Below are 18606 nucleotides of genomic sequence, written 5' to 3'. Positions count from 1 at the left end.
AGAAAGCTTTCCTGCTCTGCCAGCCAGCTGCCTTCTGAAGTCTGTGCGTGAGCCGCAGCTGTGGCTGTGGGCACTGGGCTGCCCGAGCAGCCCTGCACAGGCAGCAGCAAGGTGATGGTGGGGTGGGGCAGAGGGCAGCTTGCCCTGTCCTTCTGTGCCTTGCAGCTCCTGCCTGCTTCGGGTATGCCACAAAATCTAAGGCCTTAGGGTGGCTGAAGCAAATTGAACTGGTAGTAAACTAGGGAAGGGGAGAGGAGAGTTAAATCATTTAAAAACAAAGAAAAAGGTGAGATATCTTTTCTAGCATGAACAGGTTCTTCAACTTTCCCTGCCAGTTATACATGCTGAAGTCAGTATTGAGCTTTCTGTTGTTTTCCCTAAAGAAGCTGGTGTAGAAGCTGCTCTAGAAGCTAAAATGAAGCCTGAATTTAAGGCTTTGCAATGGGCAAGTATCTCTGTGTGTGATATGAGCTTGTGCTGGGGAGTGGGAGAATGGGATGCAGGGCAGGATGTTTCATTGCTCCCCCAGCCATGTATGGTGGGTGTTGTGTTGGGCCATTAACTACAACTGGTTGGGCCTGTGCAGGGAGGAAAATCCCCAGGTTACTGGTACAAGCTTTGGAGCTATGCTTGATCAAATACATGTGCCCTCTAACCTTCAAACAGAACGTGCCTCCAGCAGATGCAGTAACTGTGCTGTGTGCTGTGACCTGATGGCCAGGGTTTGAAATTTGCGCCAGTAGTACCAATGGTAAATCCAGGCTCGTTATAGGAGTCTGATTACACAGCGTGATTGCAATCCTATTTTCAAGTCCAGTCTTCCACCTGGCTCAGTACTTTATCAAAACGCTTGAGAATATGTCTTAGAGTAGGATGAATGTTCTTGCTTGTTACTAACTCTTTTACAGTAAAATGGGGTTGTTTAAGTGGTTTGGTTTGCTGTGTTTTCCCGTGCTCCAGTGGTATGATTCCCTACTGGTGGTTGGCATGCATCTCAGCTCCCTGGTTTTCTTTACAAACAGCACGTCATAGCGGTACCTGTGTGGACTTGATACTTGTATCAGAAAGGTTTAACTAGTAAAAACTCCAGATCAAAAAAAAAAACAACCCATCACCACTCAGCTCTTTTATTTTCATCCTTCTGTGATGCAGATTTAATTATAATTACTGAGTCAGGTTAATAATTCTTTTACAACTGTTGTTGCAGGACATGTCTCAGGAAGGCTATGGAACCAGATCTCAACCCCCTATGGCCCCAGGAAAGCCTAACCATGAAGACTTGAATCTAATCCAGCAAGAAAGACCATCGAGCTTACCAGTAAGAAAATAATGTTTGTTTCAGTATTTTAAAATTGAAAGCACTTTACATACCGGTTTATTGCATCTGGGATGAGTAGTAGTGAAAGAAGAAACACTAAATAAGGTTGATGAAAAATTGTTTTTAGAAATGTGGGAACAGATAGCTTGTGTGTGAATGACTTGGCTTTGGCTTGTTCTGGTTCAGAACAGCACTATTTATGCACATGCATGTTCTGTGCTTCTGCACATGTGTATTTGCATAGAGGAAATGGATTGATTTTTTAACTTTAGGAATTCCATTCTTGCACAAACCAATCTAGTGAGGAGGAGGCTTTTTTTTTGTGTCTTCTTTCTAATGTTTTCAGTAGATTCTGGTTTAGAATACTGTTACCAAGAGCTGTCTGTTCCAAACCCTGATAATCAGTATTGTTTGACATGTTATTCTGGTAATATCTATTACTACACAAGTGTAGAAGCAGGAATGGCAGCAATACTTAGGCTAGGTTGATTTTTGATTAGGAGATTATTTTGGACCAACATTTATCAGCTTTTCTGAGCTCTCCACGTTCTGCTGTGGGGGAAGCAGCACAAACGAATATATGTTGTGAAGACATTGCAGCTGCTTGCATTTTTGAAGGTCTTGTAATGGACAAAGTACTTAACCTTGTCTCTATGTGCTCTTTGTGGTTTGGGGATTTTCTTGTTTGTTGGTATAAACCAGCATGAATTTAAACCAACTAGAATATGTTCAGCCTAAATGATAAAAACTTTATATAAACTCTGTGACCTCTGGCTTGGAATGATGTATCAGAAACATGTAAGATATTTCCCACGGTTCACTGGGTATTTATTCATTTGCAGTTGGCAGAGAGATTTCTCTGAAAAGTTTACTGTATTAAGATATCACATTTATTTGTGAAATCTGGTAGTATGATGCATATATTACCTCTGGCACATGGCACAATTGTAAATCCCTAAAAATAGGTCAGTAAACATCTTCATAGCATTTTAAAGTTATGTCTTTGGCACCTAGGAGAGTATATGTGCTACAAATTCTTTACATGACATTTGAAACATGCAAGTCTCAGGAAAAGCTATGGAAACTGGTATGAGAAAAGATATCCATTTGCTTTGAACCTGGTATTAATTGACAGTTTTCAGGAGCCCTTTTTAAAACAGACTGGTTTGTCTGAACAGTTCTCAAAAATGGATGCTGGCAGTTACCTTAAAAATAGTAGCTCCTGTGGACATTGAACTGTTTTGGCAATAACTACCTAGTTTAAAAAGCAGGGATACTAAAAAGGACTTTTTATCTCCCAGTTTTTCATGAACAGTGTTTATGAGGATAGAGAGAAGTAAAGTTATTTATCAGTAATGTTCTGCTAATTTGCCTGTGTTTTTTCTTAAACAATTGTCCTACTTTTAATCCATGCTCTGTCCTATCTCCACTATCATGATGTTTAAGCAGAGTATTGGGTATTATCTGTGTCCCAGAGTGTTTGGTATATTTAGTAGCTCATAATTATTCTAGGTATGAGTAAGCTGGTTGTATTAAGAGTGAATGTTAACCATTTTGGCCACAGAACTTAAACTCTAAGTTGGTCTCGAATGCTGTTACTGAGGCTCCTAATTACCGAAAAGCTTTGATGTATAACCTGAGAACACTTCATACACTCCAAAACCACTGCTGTTTTCATGTGAAGGGGAATGGAGGATACTGTAATTTTGTATTTTGGTCTTGGTGTGGGGTTTTTGTTTGTTTTGTTTTTCAAATTTAAAAATTACTTCAATTCTTTGTATGCAGCACCAAGGGTGTTTTTTTTTTTTTTTTTTATGATCCATACATTAAAAGCTTTAATATAACTCTATTTGGAGTAATGGTTTGAACATGGTGGTTTTTCCCTGAAGCAGGAGAGTTCTTTATTCTGTTTTAGACTGCTTTTGAAAACCCTTGATCACTCTTCCTTGTTCAGTATTCCTATTTTGGTATACTCAATATGGCTTCTTAAGCTTGTTTTTGGGTAATGTGGTTCTTTAGGGTAGTACTCAGTAAGCTGTCTGTACAGTGAAGCTTGAAATTATAGCAGTGGTGTTAGGCTTTTAATAAAATTTAGTTATGTCTTGTTTCATGGTATTCTGGTATTTATACAATTTGCCCGTTATCTTTTTATTTCTTAAGGGCATTGTGTAAAATCACAGCAGCTATACAGCAAGCTTATACAAGTGTCAAAAAACAACAAAAGAGATGTAATACTAAATGGTGAATGGTTTTCTCTGATGTGGCTTTAAAAAAAGAATTTCCCTTTGATGGATTCGAAGAGGAGCTGGCCACTTTCTGCAGCACTGAATGCTGGCTTGTGTCACCCTTTGGGGGAGTTTTTTCAGCAGGTTTGTGTCACAGTAAGCACAGCTAAACAGCTCAATAGTTGTTCCGTTTCCTTCACACATTGTATATAAAAGTCCTGGCATGAATGTTCCCATAAAGTTCAAAGCAGACAAATTTGTAATGTGGGTTGGTAACAAATGGCTACAAACAAAATATGGCTTTATTAGCTACTTCTAATGGCCTGTCAGATTCTATACAATGCTTGCTTTCCTTCTCCTAACTGCTCTGATATCTGGAGGGTTTGACCTGTGGGTCTCTGACCATGTGGAGTCACTGAGAGCCCAAATGAAAAGTTGCACAGAATAGTGCTCCAAGCACTTTTGTTGGGGTCACAATTAGAAGGAAATCTCAAGCCTTTGAGAAAACATGGGAGTTGGGTACTTTGTGAAGGAAAGGAAGTCATAAACAGAAACTGTTCCCTATTAAAGTGAAGGAATAAAGGGGGAGAGACCTGAATGAAATTGTCTGGAGAACAACTACTACAGAACATATTTATGAAGACTTAAGGGATAATAGCAAAATACACATTTTTTTCTATTGTGAGAAAGCTGGAGCAGACTTGCAGGAAAAAGCTTCCAAAGGATGTATCTACAGATTTGTTGTTGCAGTAAAGGAGCTTGTGTCAGCAGTAAGCTGTGTGTGTATGAAGACTAATCCTTTATTTTGTCTTTATTAAGTGCATTTATAAATGTTCACATTGGATTGTGTTGCTAGAATAAAGAGCAGAAAACATTATTTAATATATTTCTTTTAAATTGGCATGAGTATTAAAATCATTTCAGGTGGCTGCCACTGCTTTTACTATTACTTTGTTTTAATAAGGCCCTTTTTTGCCCAGTGTCAGGTGTGCTTCTTTGAGCTATGAGGCTGAATGGCCCAAGGTTGCCAAGCTTTTAAAAGACAGGTTTCTGCTAAGGCTTTTTTTGTTGCAACCTACAGGTAAAAGCTCTGTGGTATCTTGAGCTGTTGTAAGCCAGGGCAGCTGCAGTCCTGCTGCATGCCCCACTGTTGTCTGTGCCTTCCCGTCTCCTCCACTGTTGCTCCTGGGACTGGCTGGTGGATTTGACTAGGGGAACTGAACCAGATGAAAAATAATCTCCCTCTATTTCTGGGTTAGTGTTTGACTGAATCACTGAGTAACTGTAAGGGCATCAGTGGCACCTCGGACAAGGAGATGGAAATCAGTAAGTGTGATGGGAAAGCGGACAGATGGGGGGGCCACGGCAGCTTTGATTTTAGCCATATCCTAAATGACTGTCTGATCTTTCTGGAAGGGTTTAAGATGCTGTCATCCTGTCAGCTGAGACATGGTGGCACAGCAGATTCTAGTGTTCACAGTCAGGCCCTGTAGCAGTCACAGAGCCACAGACAGACAGAAGACAGTTCAGTTCTTTTTGTAAGGCGAGTTTTCTGCCAGTTCCCATGCCTAAGCTGCTTAATGCAAGCCCATGAGTGCAAGCGTGGAGGCATGAGCATGCATGGGTGGAGGCTGTGGACAGGGTGGGGTTGTGGTGGTCCTCACCTGCATCCATGTAAACTGTAGGGAAATTGTAGCTTTAGTGTTATAACTTAGGTTTATCTTGTGCTTTCTGGAGTTCATGCAGTGTTGGAAGGGGAAGATTGTGTCTGGAATTGAGAGAATCACTGCTCTGCTAGATCGTTCAGAATTCAGAGTTCATGGATTCATTCTGTGACATCAGTTATTCACTGGGTGTTTTCATTGAGGCAAAGCAATTCCTATGCAAAACAAAATAGTAGCCAGCAGTGGAGGTAGAATGCCACTTGAATCTCATGCAGTGCTGTGACCTGACAGAGTTGATTGTGATTCTGCACATCTATAGTTGTATGAGCTTTAGAGCTCAAAATAATATATACTGTTGCTTGGACAGATAAACTTTTTTAAGATGTCAGTTGTCTTGTTTCATTATGCTTGGTACTGTGCAAAACAGCACATCAACAATCCCTTCCTGATTTTATTAACTGCTTCACAATTCTGTTCTACCTCATTTTAATGAGCCTCTGAAAGATGTTTAGAGTGCTGTACAGTTTTTCTTGGGGTTGACACACCTTTTTTGTTGGAGAAGGCGGTACTAAATTAGATTTTAGAGGACCTCTGTTGGTGATTTAGTAGTGAACTAAATCCAAAACTAGATGCACTTGACTCATGGAACAGCATAATTTCAGAGGGATCTCGGTAGGTGTAGGCTATGAGGAAAATTCATGGGAGGGTTTGGGAATCCAGATTCTCTGTTACACTTCTAGAATATGAAGTAGCTTGGAAAGTCATCTCCAGCAACAGCACACCCTGAACAAATGCCTTTAATGGGTGAAGTCTTAATAGACCAGGAAAGCACTTCCCAGCATTACTTGAGCAACTGTGATTGGGAGCAGGAGGTAACTCTGCTTTTCTCAGAGATTAAACTACTAGGACGAGGGACTCTGGTGACATTTATATACAGCTTAGTCCAGTAAGCCCTAATCATGATCAGGGTTGTGGGTACTACCATCATGTAAATATTAATTACCACTGTAGCCTTTCTTGTAAGGACAAACCAGTATTAAAGGAGAAGATAGTGCAGTGTCTCTCTTTTTTGTAATCTTAGTTGAATTCTTTGCAGGTAAGCAAATACAAAGTTTGATCTAAATTTAAGAACTATTTTAAAAATACAGAGTACTGGTTGTGATTTGAGAATGAAGAGGAAAAAATTCCTATAAATTGATTTTTTTTAATTCTTGGGAGGGAAATGCTGTTGCCAGCTGATAGATGTGTGTAGTACATGACAGCAAATCTGTCCTGAAGTTGTTCATGTCTCTGCCTGAAAATATCTGTTTGGGAGTACGGTAAACCGTGAAAAAGAAAGAAATACGAGTATGTAATACTTGTGAATTAAATTCTCCGCTGTTTTTACATCAAGAAGGATAAAACTGATGTGCCACTTTCCCACTTTTTATTTCTCTTTTCTGCAACATTGTAAAATAACTGAATGATCTTGTTTTCCTTTGTTTGGGTCAAGAAATTTTAGCTGAAAATTGTTACTCTGTGAAAGAAGATTATTGACTCAACAAGCCTTCAATTTTCAGTGAATAACACTCCCACCCTCTAGCTTCAGGAACATGTGGTGCATGCATTCTATTTTAAAGTACAGACTGTAATTTAAAACTGAGGCAGTTTGATGCCCCACTGAACTTTGTTTAAGCCTGGAATAAAAGGAAAAAAGCTTCAAGTTGCAAAGAAGTGACTAAGCTATCTCAAAGGTTTTTCTTAGCCATTACATGCAGAGTTGGAAGAAGCTGCTATTTTTTCCAAGTTATTTTAATTTTGGATCAAGTGCAGTTGCTAGGTTGTTTTTTTTGTTTTTTTGTTTTTTCCCTTAACATTCTTTGTAAACCTGTAGCTAGAACCAGTTTCACTCAACACACATGTGTAGAGAGATCAAGTATATGTATTTCTGTGTGTTTGAAAACATGCTCTGTAACTGCTGTATCCAGATTCTGTATGTGGCATCCCATTTGTGTCAGTCAGAACAGTGGTGCGAGCCGCTGCAGCATCACTGACATTGGCGATGTTATCAGGGGAGGGAACTTTGTGTGCCCATGTCCTAGCTCACATTTTACATCTGACTTCAGTTAAACCAGGACTTCATGTAGCGTGGTCAAAGTGATTGTCCTAGAGTCAATTTGTACATTAACTTTCAGACCCATTTTAGGGAAAACATGCAATTAAACTAGTGCAGAGCAGCCCTGGGTGTGTCTTGTCCATGTAGGGTTAAACTGAAACACTGAAACCAAAATTACAGGTGCTGGAATTAGGTATTCTCAATATTTATGGTGTAAAGAGAAGGACCTGTTGTTATTAATTTGTGTTTAGTGCTTTACAGAATTATTTGATTTTGTCTGACAGATTGATCATATTTATTTAAAAGAATGGTTTCAGGTTGTTATTGAAGTATAAAAAATAATTTCACTAAGTATTGTAAAAAAGATACTTGACTATTCATCACCTTTTCCAGATTCAAAATACTTTACATTTACAATGTTTACAACATCCCTGTAATAACAAAATGGCTAATTTATGATCCAAGAAAATTTACAAATGGAAAAAGAAATACTAGTCTGACCTCTACATGAAATTTATGTGGGAACCTGCTAAGGGATTATAGATCCCAGTAGTGGTTAAGGTTGCAAAAACTTGTAGTTAAATAGGCCAATGTTGTTCTAAGTGGAATAGTAAAGTATTAGTAGCTTTTTTTCCTGCAATGTTTTTTGAAGCCACGAGAATTTGCATCATATACCTCTAAATACTAATGTGATATTGGTATTGATTCAGAAATTAAGAAACTAGATTTAATTTGGGTGGTTGAAGCATTTTAATTTTTATTTTCTTACCCTCTGGCTTATGTTGATCCCTTCCACAGAGGCTGCTGCCCTTCTAGCTAGGGTGACTGAACTGCACTTGTGGTAGCCCCTGAACCACCAAATCTTGTAGCTTGCAATGAGAGCTGAAAGCTTCCAAGGTTACTTTAATATGCAGGGCTGTAAACTGTAGTAGCACGGGTGCCTCTGTATGCATGGCTCAGGAGTACCTGCTGCAGGGGCTGTAACTGCATTGGTTGTCTTTTTAATCTGCCTAAATTTCCAAGTCAGTGCCTTTAGGTTCTGCATTAGAGAATCTGTCTCTAAAGTGGTAGGGATTTTTTTTATTTGGGGATCAGTTTTTACTGTTTGAACATTTTACAAAATGTGTGTACATACATGTATAGTGTATAAAAGCACAGATATCTTATCTGCTTGGTTGTTTGTAAATTTTGAGTTGATAGCATACTATAAATTCCAAAGCTTAATGTATTCACTGGTGCATGTCTTTGTTCATGCCTGTGTGAACATGGGGATTATAACGCAGAAAGTAAGACAAAGGAGTATTACTCACTTGAATACCATTTCAGGAAGTACCTGAGACACTGTAAATGTTTTTTCTTTATTTTTACCACAAGTCTTCCTGTAAGATGGGATTTTTTTTTTTCAAGTAACTCCTTTGCTTGTCCAACCGTTGTGAAGTATGACCTCAGCTTCATAACCTTGGCTAAACACAGTAATTCACTCTGACTAGCAACATCTGAAGCCTAGCAGTAGATTCTTTTTCTTTTTCTTCCTCCTTCCACTCCTGTTTGCTGGGAACATGTTGGTTTCTGGTGCTATTGTTGCAGCTTTCATGTTTAGAAAAAAAAAAGTTAGCAGTCTTTGATGTGACGCTGACTCCTGAGTGGTCCTGGTCAGCTGCTGTTTCTGTGGGAGCAGATGTTTGTGCAGTCACGGTCAATAGTGTTAAGATTAGGCCAGGTTTCACAGTGCTTTGTCTGATTGTTTATGGTGTGTCCATAATTGCTGGGGATTCTAGGTGCCATCACAGTGCAAATGGGAAGTGTTTGTAACGTACTGTTTGTTTCCTAATACTGTGCTCAAATAATGATAAATCCAGTCCTGTCCTGTGAGGCCATTCACATGTTTTAGTAGTGTTCTTTTGTTGTTGGTTGCTTGTTGGGTTTTTTTGAGGTTTGAGATAGGTTTTTAAATGTTCCTTAAATGTGTTTTCTTTAAACCTAATGTATTGTGCTACTTAAACCTCCCCAACCTTCCTTTCTTTGCTGAGCCATACATCTCAGATTCACTATGAATCTTCTCTTAAAGACAGTGATGTGTTGTGACTTTTTACAGAATCTGTGCTGTATTATGCTGTATGTGAGAAGTGCTTTTGAAGTGTGTACATAAGTTTCCATTATCAATTTACCTTTAAAAATACGTATACAGACACACACACACACCAAAAAAAAAAGCAGAAGGGGGCATCTACATTAGTCTTTGGAAGGCATTTGCATTTTAACCTGCTGCTTAGACCATGCAGGTTATTCTTTGCCATTTCCTATTCAATTCCAAACCCAAGACTTTGTAAAGATGGTCCTGTTTGAATTGGCAGTGTAATTTTGGAGATGAAGCATTATAAAATGTTGAAATTAAGATAGAAAAGATGATAATGCCAGGAAAGAGCTACTTTCAGTTCCCAGTCTTTAGGCTTTTGATCTCTTTCCTTCCATGCATACGATTGCAGATGACCCTTTTAATCATCTTAACCTTATTGTGAGATTTACTGTGTTAAATATGACTTAGGACCTGAATTTTGAGGCACATTTGAATAATTGCATTAGGATAGGAAAATATGCCATCCTGGAGCATTTGTTTTATATTATAGTTAAATTGCATGAATTTGTATAAGTGTGTGGTGTTGGGTTTGGTGGTTTTGTTCTGGTTTTTTCCCTTAAGGTGGAGATTCACTTAATGGTTTATCTTCCACCTTCCGATTGAAGTTATCATTTTGGGAAGTAATACAAAGGTAAGCGTACATGAGCATTTGTATTTCTGTTTGCATGTAGTAATACATTATGCATCAGTAAGCTTCAGTAAGGTTTGCTGAATGTACACTAGTGGACTTAGTGTAGAGGACAAAGCCTGTTTCATGCCATAGAATAAGGTGTAGATTCACATGTATATTTATAGTATCATAGTTGATGAAATTTCCCAATGCATTTTGCACAAAAGGTAATGAAAGAGATCTAAAATGCTGCTATTTTTGTTTCTTAAACTGCAAGTTACTCAGTAGCCAGTTGTTGCTTTTGAAAAGTATTGTAATAAAGGAAGTGGAAGTGATCTGAGATTTTCAAACTCAGTTGTTACAATCACACTAAGATGAAATAGGTAGATAAAGTGGTGTATGGATTAAGTACAGCCATTGACCCTAGTGAACAAATTCATTATGGCATGGGATAAAACTTAATGCAAACTGTTATCTTTTAGGTTTAGATTTGAAACTGAAAGCCTTAGCAGTTTTTCATATGATACTCCATGGGAGAGTGGAGAATGGAAGAAAAACTCCAGATTATTTCTTTCCTTTATTTTAACTTACAGGTCATGTCAAGATCTTAATACTATGGCTTAATGAAAGCTTCATAGAAACCTATTTTTTTCCATCTTGTTTGTTGTATCATAATTGTCATGCCTTCATGAAAGTGGGAAAAAACCTAAAAATTCAGTGCAATTTTCAGCACAGCTTGTTGAAACAAGGCTGTAAAATCTTAAAATCAATGGGTTTTATTGCTGTTGTTTGGGGGGCCTGGCCGAATTAATTTTTCTTTTAGTAACAAATCACAGCTTCATTTGGATTCTCTCATAATCTATTTTCTGTCAGCCTTCTTTACTTTCCTTTTTTTTTTTTGCTTGTACCTTTAAAGAAGATTTACAAAGACTGCATATACCCATCAATGTTTTTAAATGACTGCTGATTCTTGCGGGGCTTTTTAGACATTTTGCCCCACTGGAAATCACAGTAACAGCATTTTTGTTCCTATTCTGAGGTATGATGAAATACAGGGATTTTTCTGTCTCTGGAAGCTTTGGGCTGCTTCTGGCCAGAGGGTCATTCCAGCACTGAGACTACAGCTCAGTGTGAGAGGGGCCATTTGGCCTATCTACAGAGTTGTCTTTCTCCTCTGCAAAGAACCAGAGGTTACATATCAAATCCTATGAAATGATGAGAAATGCACCCATGCATGTACTTGCATATATTTACACTTCAGCTCTTTAATTTTTGCTGGTTAGAACCAGTGATTTCTAGTGCTTGCTTTTTAATGCTATATTCACAGTAATATAGGTCAGACTGAAGTGTATCCTGTAAATTCTTTACCTTATTTTTGCTAGAAAAACAAACTTTCCCTCCTGTGTGAATTTTGATCACTTGACCTCCATTTCCATGGAGATGTGGTCAGAGGGCAGTAGTCAGCTAGCCATGCCAACTAAAGACTATCTTCACTTACAGCACAAAGTGAAACTCCAGAGTTTAGAAGTAATTAAAGGACTTAGTCTGACACATTTTTTCTCCACCACCCACATCCATTAACGATGAAACTTGGAAACAAAATATGTGATCAGCTATGGTGCAAAGGGTTTTTTAAAAAATGTTTATTTAAAAGAAGATAGAAACAAAAAAAAATCTTAAACTTCCCCCTTTATGATTTCTTTTTAAAATTATTACTTTTCCCTTCAATCTCGAACATTCTGTATACCCATCTGTGTATATTTGAATTTTTCACATTCTCTCAATTTCTGTGTGCTTATTTTGAATAGATGGGCTCAGGTTTGTCAAAAGCTGAATTTTGTATTCCACAGAAGTCAGAGATTCATGATTAAACAAGTGCAGATCAGGCAGCTTATGCTTCTCCAAGTTCAGTCTGGGGTTATTGGTCTGGGATCACGTGCAGGATCCAGCTTGAGCTTGTGAGCAATACCTATCTCCAAGCCTTACAGAGTGCCAAAAGCCAACAGCAAGTGCTGGCCCCCGCTGTGCCTCGGACTGGGAGAATGTGGATCAGGGACAGGGTGTGGTGGCTGGTGCTGTGCTCACCCAGTCAGATCAGGGGCTGACATGTCATCCTAGGCTGATTTGTGTGCTTGGCTTGTGTGCTGTATTTGCTGGCTAACCAGGGCACTCTGTGCTGCTGTGCTTGGGGTTCAGTGTTTCTGGACACCTCTGGGCTCTCTCAGGTGAGAAGATGCCTTTCTAGTAAGGGTACAAAACCTCACAGTACTTCTGTACTGAGAGGGAAGCAAAGTGTCCCTATTTCTGTAGAACAGGGTTAGATTTCCTTCAGACTAGGCAGTAACCAAGTTATGCTTGTAATATTTTGATTATACACACCTCTCTGTATGTGTTAACATAAAAAAATATACTTCCAAATTTTGGGTTGTTTAAAGATTTGGCTTTTTTCCATCTCTCCTGTCTCCTCTCCAAGGGGTTTGCAAGGTAACCCAACTTTAGAAAACCGAAAGGGAGGACGTTGCTTTTATCCTGGTTTGGGTGAATTGAATTGCTGTGATGCAGTGGGGAACATGGCACCTCGGAGGAGAGCTGCATTCCCTCCTGGAGACTCGGTACAGCAGCTTTTACAACGTGCATCCCATGCATCCGTGGCTTCCCTGGCAGCATGCTGAAGTATTGCTAGGCTACAAGGCCAGCTTTATGGATTGATTTCCAAGTGGACATTTTTGTCACGTTTAATAAGAGCACATTGATGAGACAGCAGTGTGTAAGCTGAGTTAATGTCTGTCATTTTTGCGCTGCTATTACTTTTTATTGCCATTATCCACACAGTGGTGAAACTTAAGTGAGCTTTTTCCTTCCCGCTGAGGGTTTTCTCCCCAGAAATGATGATTTCACAAGTATCCCCGCTCTTTTCACGTAGGATGAAAGAGTGAAAACGACTTTTATTCTTGCGGTGGTTGGAATGACACCGCGAACCCGAGAGCGTGTCGGTGTAGCAAGCTCGGGTCGTGTGTCCTTCGGCCAGGCCGGGCCGGGCCGGGCGGGCGGCGTTCAGGCCGCCTCGGCAGCGTGCAGGGCATTTGTGTAATGGCTGGTGAGGTGGCAGGGAGCTCTCCCCGCTCCCCCTGGCTGCTGCGCGTCTGAAATTACAGCTTTGTCTTTGAAGCCGGGCGCTCTGTTAGCGTCGCCATGGCGACGGGCGGGTAATGGCCTCCGCCGAGCCCAGCCTGGTGCTCAGCGCCGAGCGCGGCCCTGCCAAGGCCCCGCTCGCCGGAGCGTTCACTGAGCTGTTCCCTCTTAGAAAATGTTTAAAAACTGCGCTTTTACATGGCCGTACCAGATTAATAGTCATGGTTTATTTCGTTTTAACTGCGGGGATAAAAGCATTATTCCATTAAATGGGTAGCTTTTTTCCCCCCTCCTTTGGTTTATGCATTATTAACACAAGCTTTCCTGTTTTGCTTGTAACATTTTATAGGCCCTTTCAAACATGTAGACAGATTTGCTCTGCTGCTCTTTTATTTTTCGGGACTTAACCCTTTCTCTCCTCGATCTTGTCTTCAAAAACTTGGAGCCAAGCCTCCAGCAGATTTGGTTGCTCCCATTTAATGTGTTCAAAACCAGAAAAAAGCTTTCTTTTTATTATTATTTTAAATTTTTTTCCCCAACAATTCTGCTTTTCTGAAACACTCTCAAAAGCAATGCAGATTGGTCTGTTCTTGTAATTCAATTGAAGCAGATGCTGAAGTCAGCACACAGGAGCCTTGATATGATTGTGGAGCGTTTGGGTTGAGGAAATATTTTGGGGTTGCCTTTTAATTTGTGTGCCCATCTTCTCTTCTGCCCATAGTGTTTTCACCCCATACTCTTTACACGTAGCATCTTGTTGTCAGCCTTCAAAAGAGATGCACCTCATGGTGGAAAGAGTGGGGAACAAAAAGTGCAGAACAGTCCCAGGGACACAGTATTTGCATCTACCACCTTTCTTGTTAATACGGAGCTGGTGAAAAACATCTAGACATGTAGAAGTATTGCTGTAAACACAAGCTGCAGGCTTTGTTTCACTTTTTCAGTGCTCTAAAATATAGCTTTCATTTTAGTCTCTAGTAGGAGGCATATATCCAAGTGCAGTCAAATGCTGTGGATACAGGGATTCAGTCATCCCTTCCGACACAAATGGTCTCTCTGTTATAAACTTGGAGGGTAACAAACAAACCTGGAATTCATATTTTCTCCCAACCTATGCCTCCCTTTTTTTTTTTTAAGCTGTAATTTGTTATTCTGGGGTGCTTACTGGCACCTTGCTTTGTCCATCTGTATCTATCACAGATCCTTCTGTCCTAACAACTTCCAAGGACATCTCAGGAGAAGACAAATATTCTTCATTCTTTATCCTTTTTTACTGATGCCATGTGGCATTGGTGATGTGAATGGTACCTCCTGTGGGATGGACTTGCAGCTTCTGGACAGTGGGTTTTGAAACTCTGAGATTTATTTCCCCTACAGAGCTGACTACAGACTGTGCTCAGGTATCCGAGCAGGGAGGTTGTGTGTGCAGGGCTCCTGCTCTCCCCACCACATCCATCTTCAGCATCCATGTGACTCCTGTAGACAACTTTGGTGCATCTAAAGCTCGAGGGATGTATATTTGCTGCCTCAGGGAGTTCCAGGGTGGATGGCAGATGGACAGGCATCCCAGCTCCCTGGCCACCTGAGATCTGCATGAGGCCCTTATCTACTCCTGGCCAGCAGCAGCTGCAGGCTGTGTTGCAGGTCAGCCTGGAGTTGGTGTTTTGTAGTGTTGATAAATGTGGCAATAACATACATTTTTAAAAGTTTTTTCTTTTACGTGTTTTTTTAATTCTGTTTAAATATTAAAAAAAAAGGGGGGGGGCAATGATGGGTAAATTGGCTCCAAGTGTGGATGTAGTATTGTACAACTGCATATATTAAATAGGCTGGACTAGAGGCTTACTCTCATCTCCAGGCTTTATGGGTGTGAATTTCATCCTTTGAGTTGCATTCCCCTTAAATCTGCAAATTCTGGGAAAATTAGACAAAACAGTTTACATTCCATGAATAAGAAATTACTAATTGCTTCTAAAACAGGCGTATCTTTATCTACACAGGGCTTTTCAAAGTTGCTGCTTAATCTTTTTTCTTTTTTAATCACTAAATAAACATGTCTCAGCAGTCACTGGATGTGAAACCAAAACCTGGATGTGGACAAAAAGCAAACACACCACACTAATTTTCATTAGCATATCCTATCTCCTAGAACATTTATTTTTTCATCTCCTTGTAAATTGATTTTTCACGTGCTTGTGACTGATATTTGAACTGTGTGTTTGTAGTAGCTGACTTATGTAAAAGCCAGGTCCTGGATCTCCCAACATGAATATATTATGGAGGTGACCTCGTGGGTTCATAGTTAAGGTTGCACTGAGTTTTCACTTAAAACGAGGTTTAAATCCCTTAATTAAACATTAAAACTCACATGAATTCTCAAACATGGACTGTTTCAATAAAGAGGATAAACTTTAATTATTTAGGTACTCAATGTTCTTCTTAGTGCTGTATTTGCAGAATTCAGAACAACTTAAAATTATTCCTTCTGTGGGTTTTTCCAGAGTTCCTGGTATTTTCAGTTTCTCAATTCTTTTAAAAATCTTTTGTGTAGGCCTTTTGTTGCTGTAATTGTAATAGCTCTGTTGCCCTCATCAAACTATGACAATTTTCATAAAATAATTTAACTAAAACTAGTTCAGCTTTAACTGTAATAATGCATGATACAAAAGAACATATAGAAGATCAGAAAGCTCTGTATGTTTTACTGCTTTTTTGCCATGGGAATCAAAGAGTGTATTGGCTTCTTGTAGGTGAAATCAGTCTTTGGTTTGAAATGAGAAGAAAAGACTGGAGAGTCTGTTTAAAAAAACAATCAACCACATGGAAGAAAAAATCCAAACTTGAACACCGTTAGCATCTCTTCCATATGGGTGACTTTTTCCTAGTCAGTCAATGAACAACAGCTACAATAGTCCCAAATGAATTTAAATTTCACTCTACTTTTCCACTTCTCCTTATTCTTAGAGGACTCAGTTCAGAATTTTCTGAAGTGGGTTTCTTCACTGATTTCAGTGAGCTTAGATTGGGTTGAGTAATTCTTGATGTCTGTTCTACCCAGTTGCCACCCTGTTGGCTCTCTTTCAGTGTCTGTTTCGAGCCCCTTGGACACAGTCTGCAAACCTTTTGTACACAGCAGCCTATGCTCTCCCTGTAGTGACCAGAAAATATGGCTCTCCTTGATAACATTTGTAGCCTTCTGCTGAGCTATAACAACATCCTTCAGCAAAGGTAGAAGCCTTGCTGAAAACAATATATTTTCAAACCATACATAAGTGAAGAAAGATTCATTTAGAAACCAGTGGTTCATAGGTCAGTAGTATCTTTATTCAGAATTCCAAGCCTTCAGCCATTCCTCTGACTAGCTGGAAATAGAGACAAACTGGAGAAAAAAAAACCCCAACAAATTCTCATTAGCTGATGGCCCACAGAATGTTTTTTGTTTAAGTCTTTTTTAGGTCAGGATTTCTGTTTTTCCATCGTTTTCATCTGACTGCTGCTATGGTCTCATATGCCTATTAGTTAAGGTCTCCTGTCCATTTAAAGCACAACAGCTGGTACTTCTGAAATTATTCTTGAAAAACATTCTTGTTCTTGTTAACACCAGCAGCTAGGGCCTACAAACATATTTACTGCTTTTATGATAACGCATTGTTTCAGAATATGCTAGTTCTAGAATTTTTGCAAAGCACAAGCACTATAGCCTGAGATTGTACACCAGTTCCATAAAAATTCAAAAGTACTTGTTAATTTGAAGAGTTGCTTATGTCTTTAGACACTGGATGAAGAAAAAAATTCACAGGAAGTTCTCAAGCTGTTTCAGAGTAGGGATTGATATGATGGAAGTGAAAGAGTTTGTTGCACTTGCACACCACTAGATTCATGTAGAAAAGCACGTGAACTGAAGCTACTGGGCCTGAAATGTTCTTTTGTTGGTGATGTTCTTACATTTCACTGAGTCTACTCTGTGTATACTTGATCAGTCTGAAATAAAATGTAGCGGAGAGGAATACATGAGAGCAGCTTGTGGGGAAGTAACATGGGAGTCTAATTTGTGTGGGTTGGAATCTTTGGCAATAAGACCATATCAGTGGTATTCCTATATTTTTGGGGGATTACTAGCCTGTGCAAATTCTCTTCATTCTTTTTGGTGGGGGAAGGGGAATGTTAAAAACCCTAGGTCCAAGCACAGTATATATACACGGAGACAGCAAGGGGTTAAAGAGATGTAATTATGCATTCTTCAGTAAGTGTTCTGCAGTCAGCAGTACAGCGAGCTTGCAGGAAGCAGGGAAAAAAAAGATGACAGAGGGAGAATATGGAGAGAAGGTCAGATCCAAGGATTCTGATTCTCTTAGGGTGTTCTTGTGTTTGCTTTTCCTTTGTGACTTACTATACTCTGTCTTGGTAGAAACAGAAGAAAGTATTATGGCCTGTTGGTTCCTCCTCCTGATAGTGTAAACTTAATCCTTATGCTTTATGGTAGTGGTAGAGGTGAATATATGGATTTAGTTTTTGAAAGAGTTCTGAGTCAATCCCAGTGCTTGCCATCGTCCTTGTTTCCCAGCTCTTAGTTATTGCCCAATTTATTGCAGCCTGTGAACACAGAGCATTTCAACAAATGTCATTTGTCAGAAGTGGTTCACCCGTTCCCTTTGAGAGGATTTGAATTTCCAGCAAATCCATCTACTACAAGTAGTTTGGTCTGCACCTTTTCAGGTGGTTTGCATGGATGGATGGAAATTCTTGCACAGTCAGGATTTCAGGCTGACCTGCCTGGTGAAGGTAAGCTTTCATCACTCCTGACTTCAGTTTTGGGGAATCAAGGGGAAAATGTACCGTGCCATACGCGATGATCCCATTCCTCACAGGTGAAACAGGAGTTTGTGGAGTGTTTTGGGACAGTTACAGTAATAAGGGCTGGATATCTGGGTTGTGCATTACCCCCTGACTTCCACCCTGTGAGTTACCTGAGGTCTGAGTTGCTAAGTTGCTTAGTGTACCAGATCCTTCTTTTTTAATTAAACTTCTGTAATTTGCAGTTGGATTTCAAAATAGCAGCAAAGCATTTCTGGGAGATGTGTGTGTGTTTGGCAATACTGTAGTCTGAAAGAGGTGCTTGGGGATTTTCCCCCCATTTTTTGTTTCACATGATGAAGTTGTTGGTGTGTTTTGTTGTTTGGGTTTGTTTGTGGGTTTTTTTTTTTTTTTTTTTTTCCCTTTGGGTACTTTCTTGGTTCAATTTTAAGGAAAAAACTGAAGACGGATAAATGAATGGGATTTATCCTTTCATCCTTGAAAACAAAACAAAACACAATTAACACGAACTCCTCCAACCCCCTGAATACCTCTTCTTTTGGAATAAAGATCCTTAGCCTTGCCATTGACCTTATGGGGACAGGTTCCCTTGTTTCCCCCAAAGAAGGAA

The 18606-nt window shown here is 39.6% G+C and overlaps 1 protein-coding gene across 4 annotated transcripts in view; it reads left to right on the top strand.

Moving 5' to 3' along the window:
• Positions 1-18606, top strand: part of ARID1B (AT-rich interaction domain 1B) — a 326306-nt gene that overhangs the window by 99824 nt on the left and 207876 nt on the right. For all 4 annotated transcript variants that reach the window (XM_018919974.3, XM_018919973.3, XM_018919976.3 and 1 more), the window contains exon 5: positions 1208-1318. In XM_018919974.3, the coding sequence (XP_018775519.2) occupies positions 1208-1318 (111 nt within the window). The remainder of the gene's footprint in view (positions 1-1207; positions 1319-18606) is intronic.

The sequence above is a fragment of the Serinus canaria genome, chromosome 3 (genome assembly GCF_022539315.1).
Source record: "Serinus canaria isolate serCan28SL12 chromosome 3, serCan2020, whole genome shotgun sequence".
Classification (NCBI taxonomy): domain Eukaryota; kingdom Metazoa; phylum Chordata; class Aves; order Passeriformes; family Fringillidae; genus Serinus; species Serinus canaria.
This window is presented reverse-complemented; position numbering and strand designations above follow the sequence as displayed.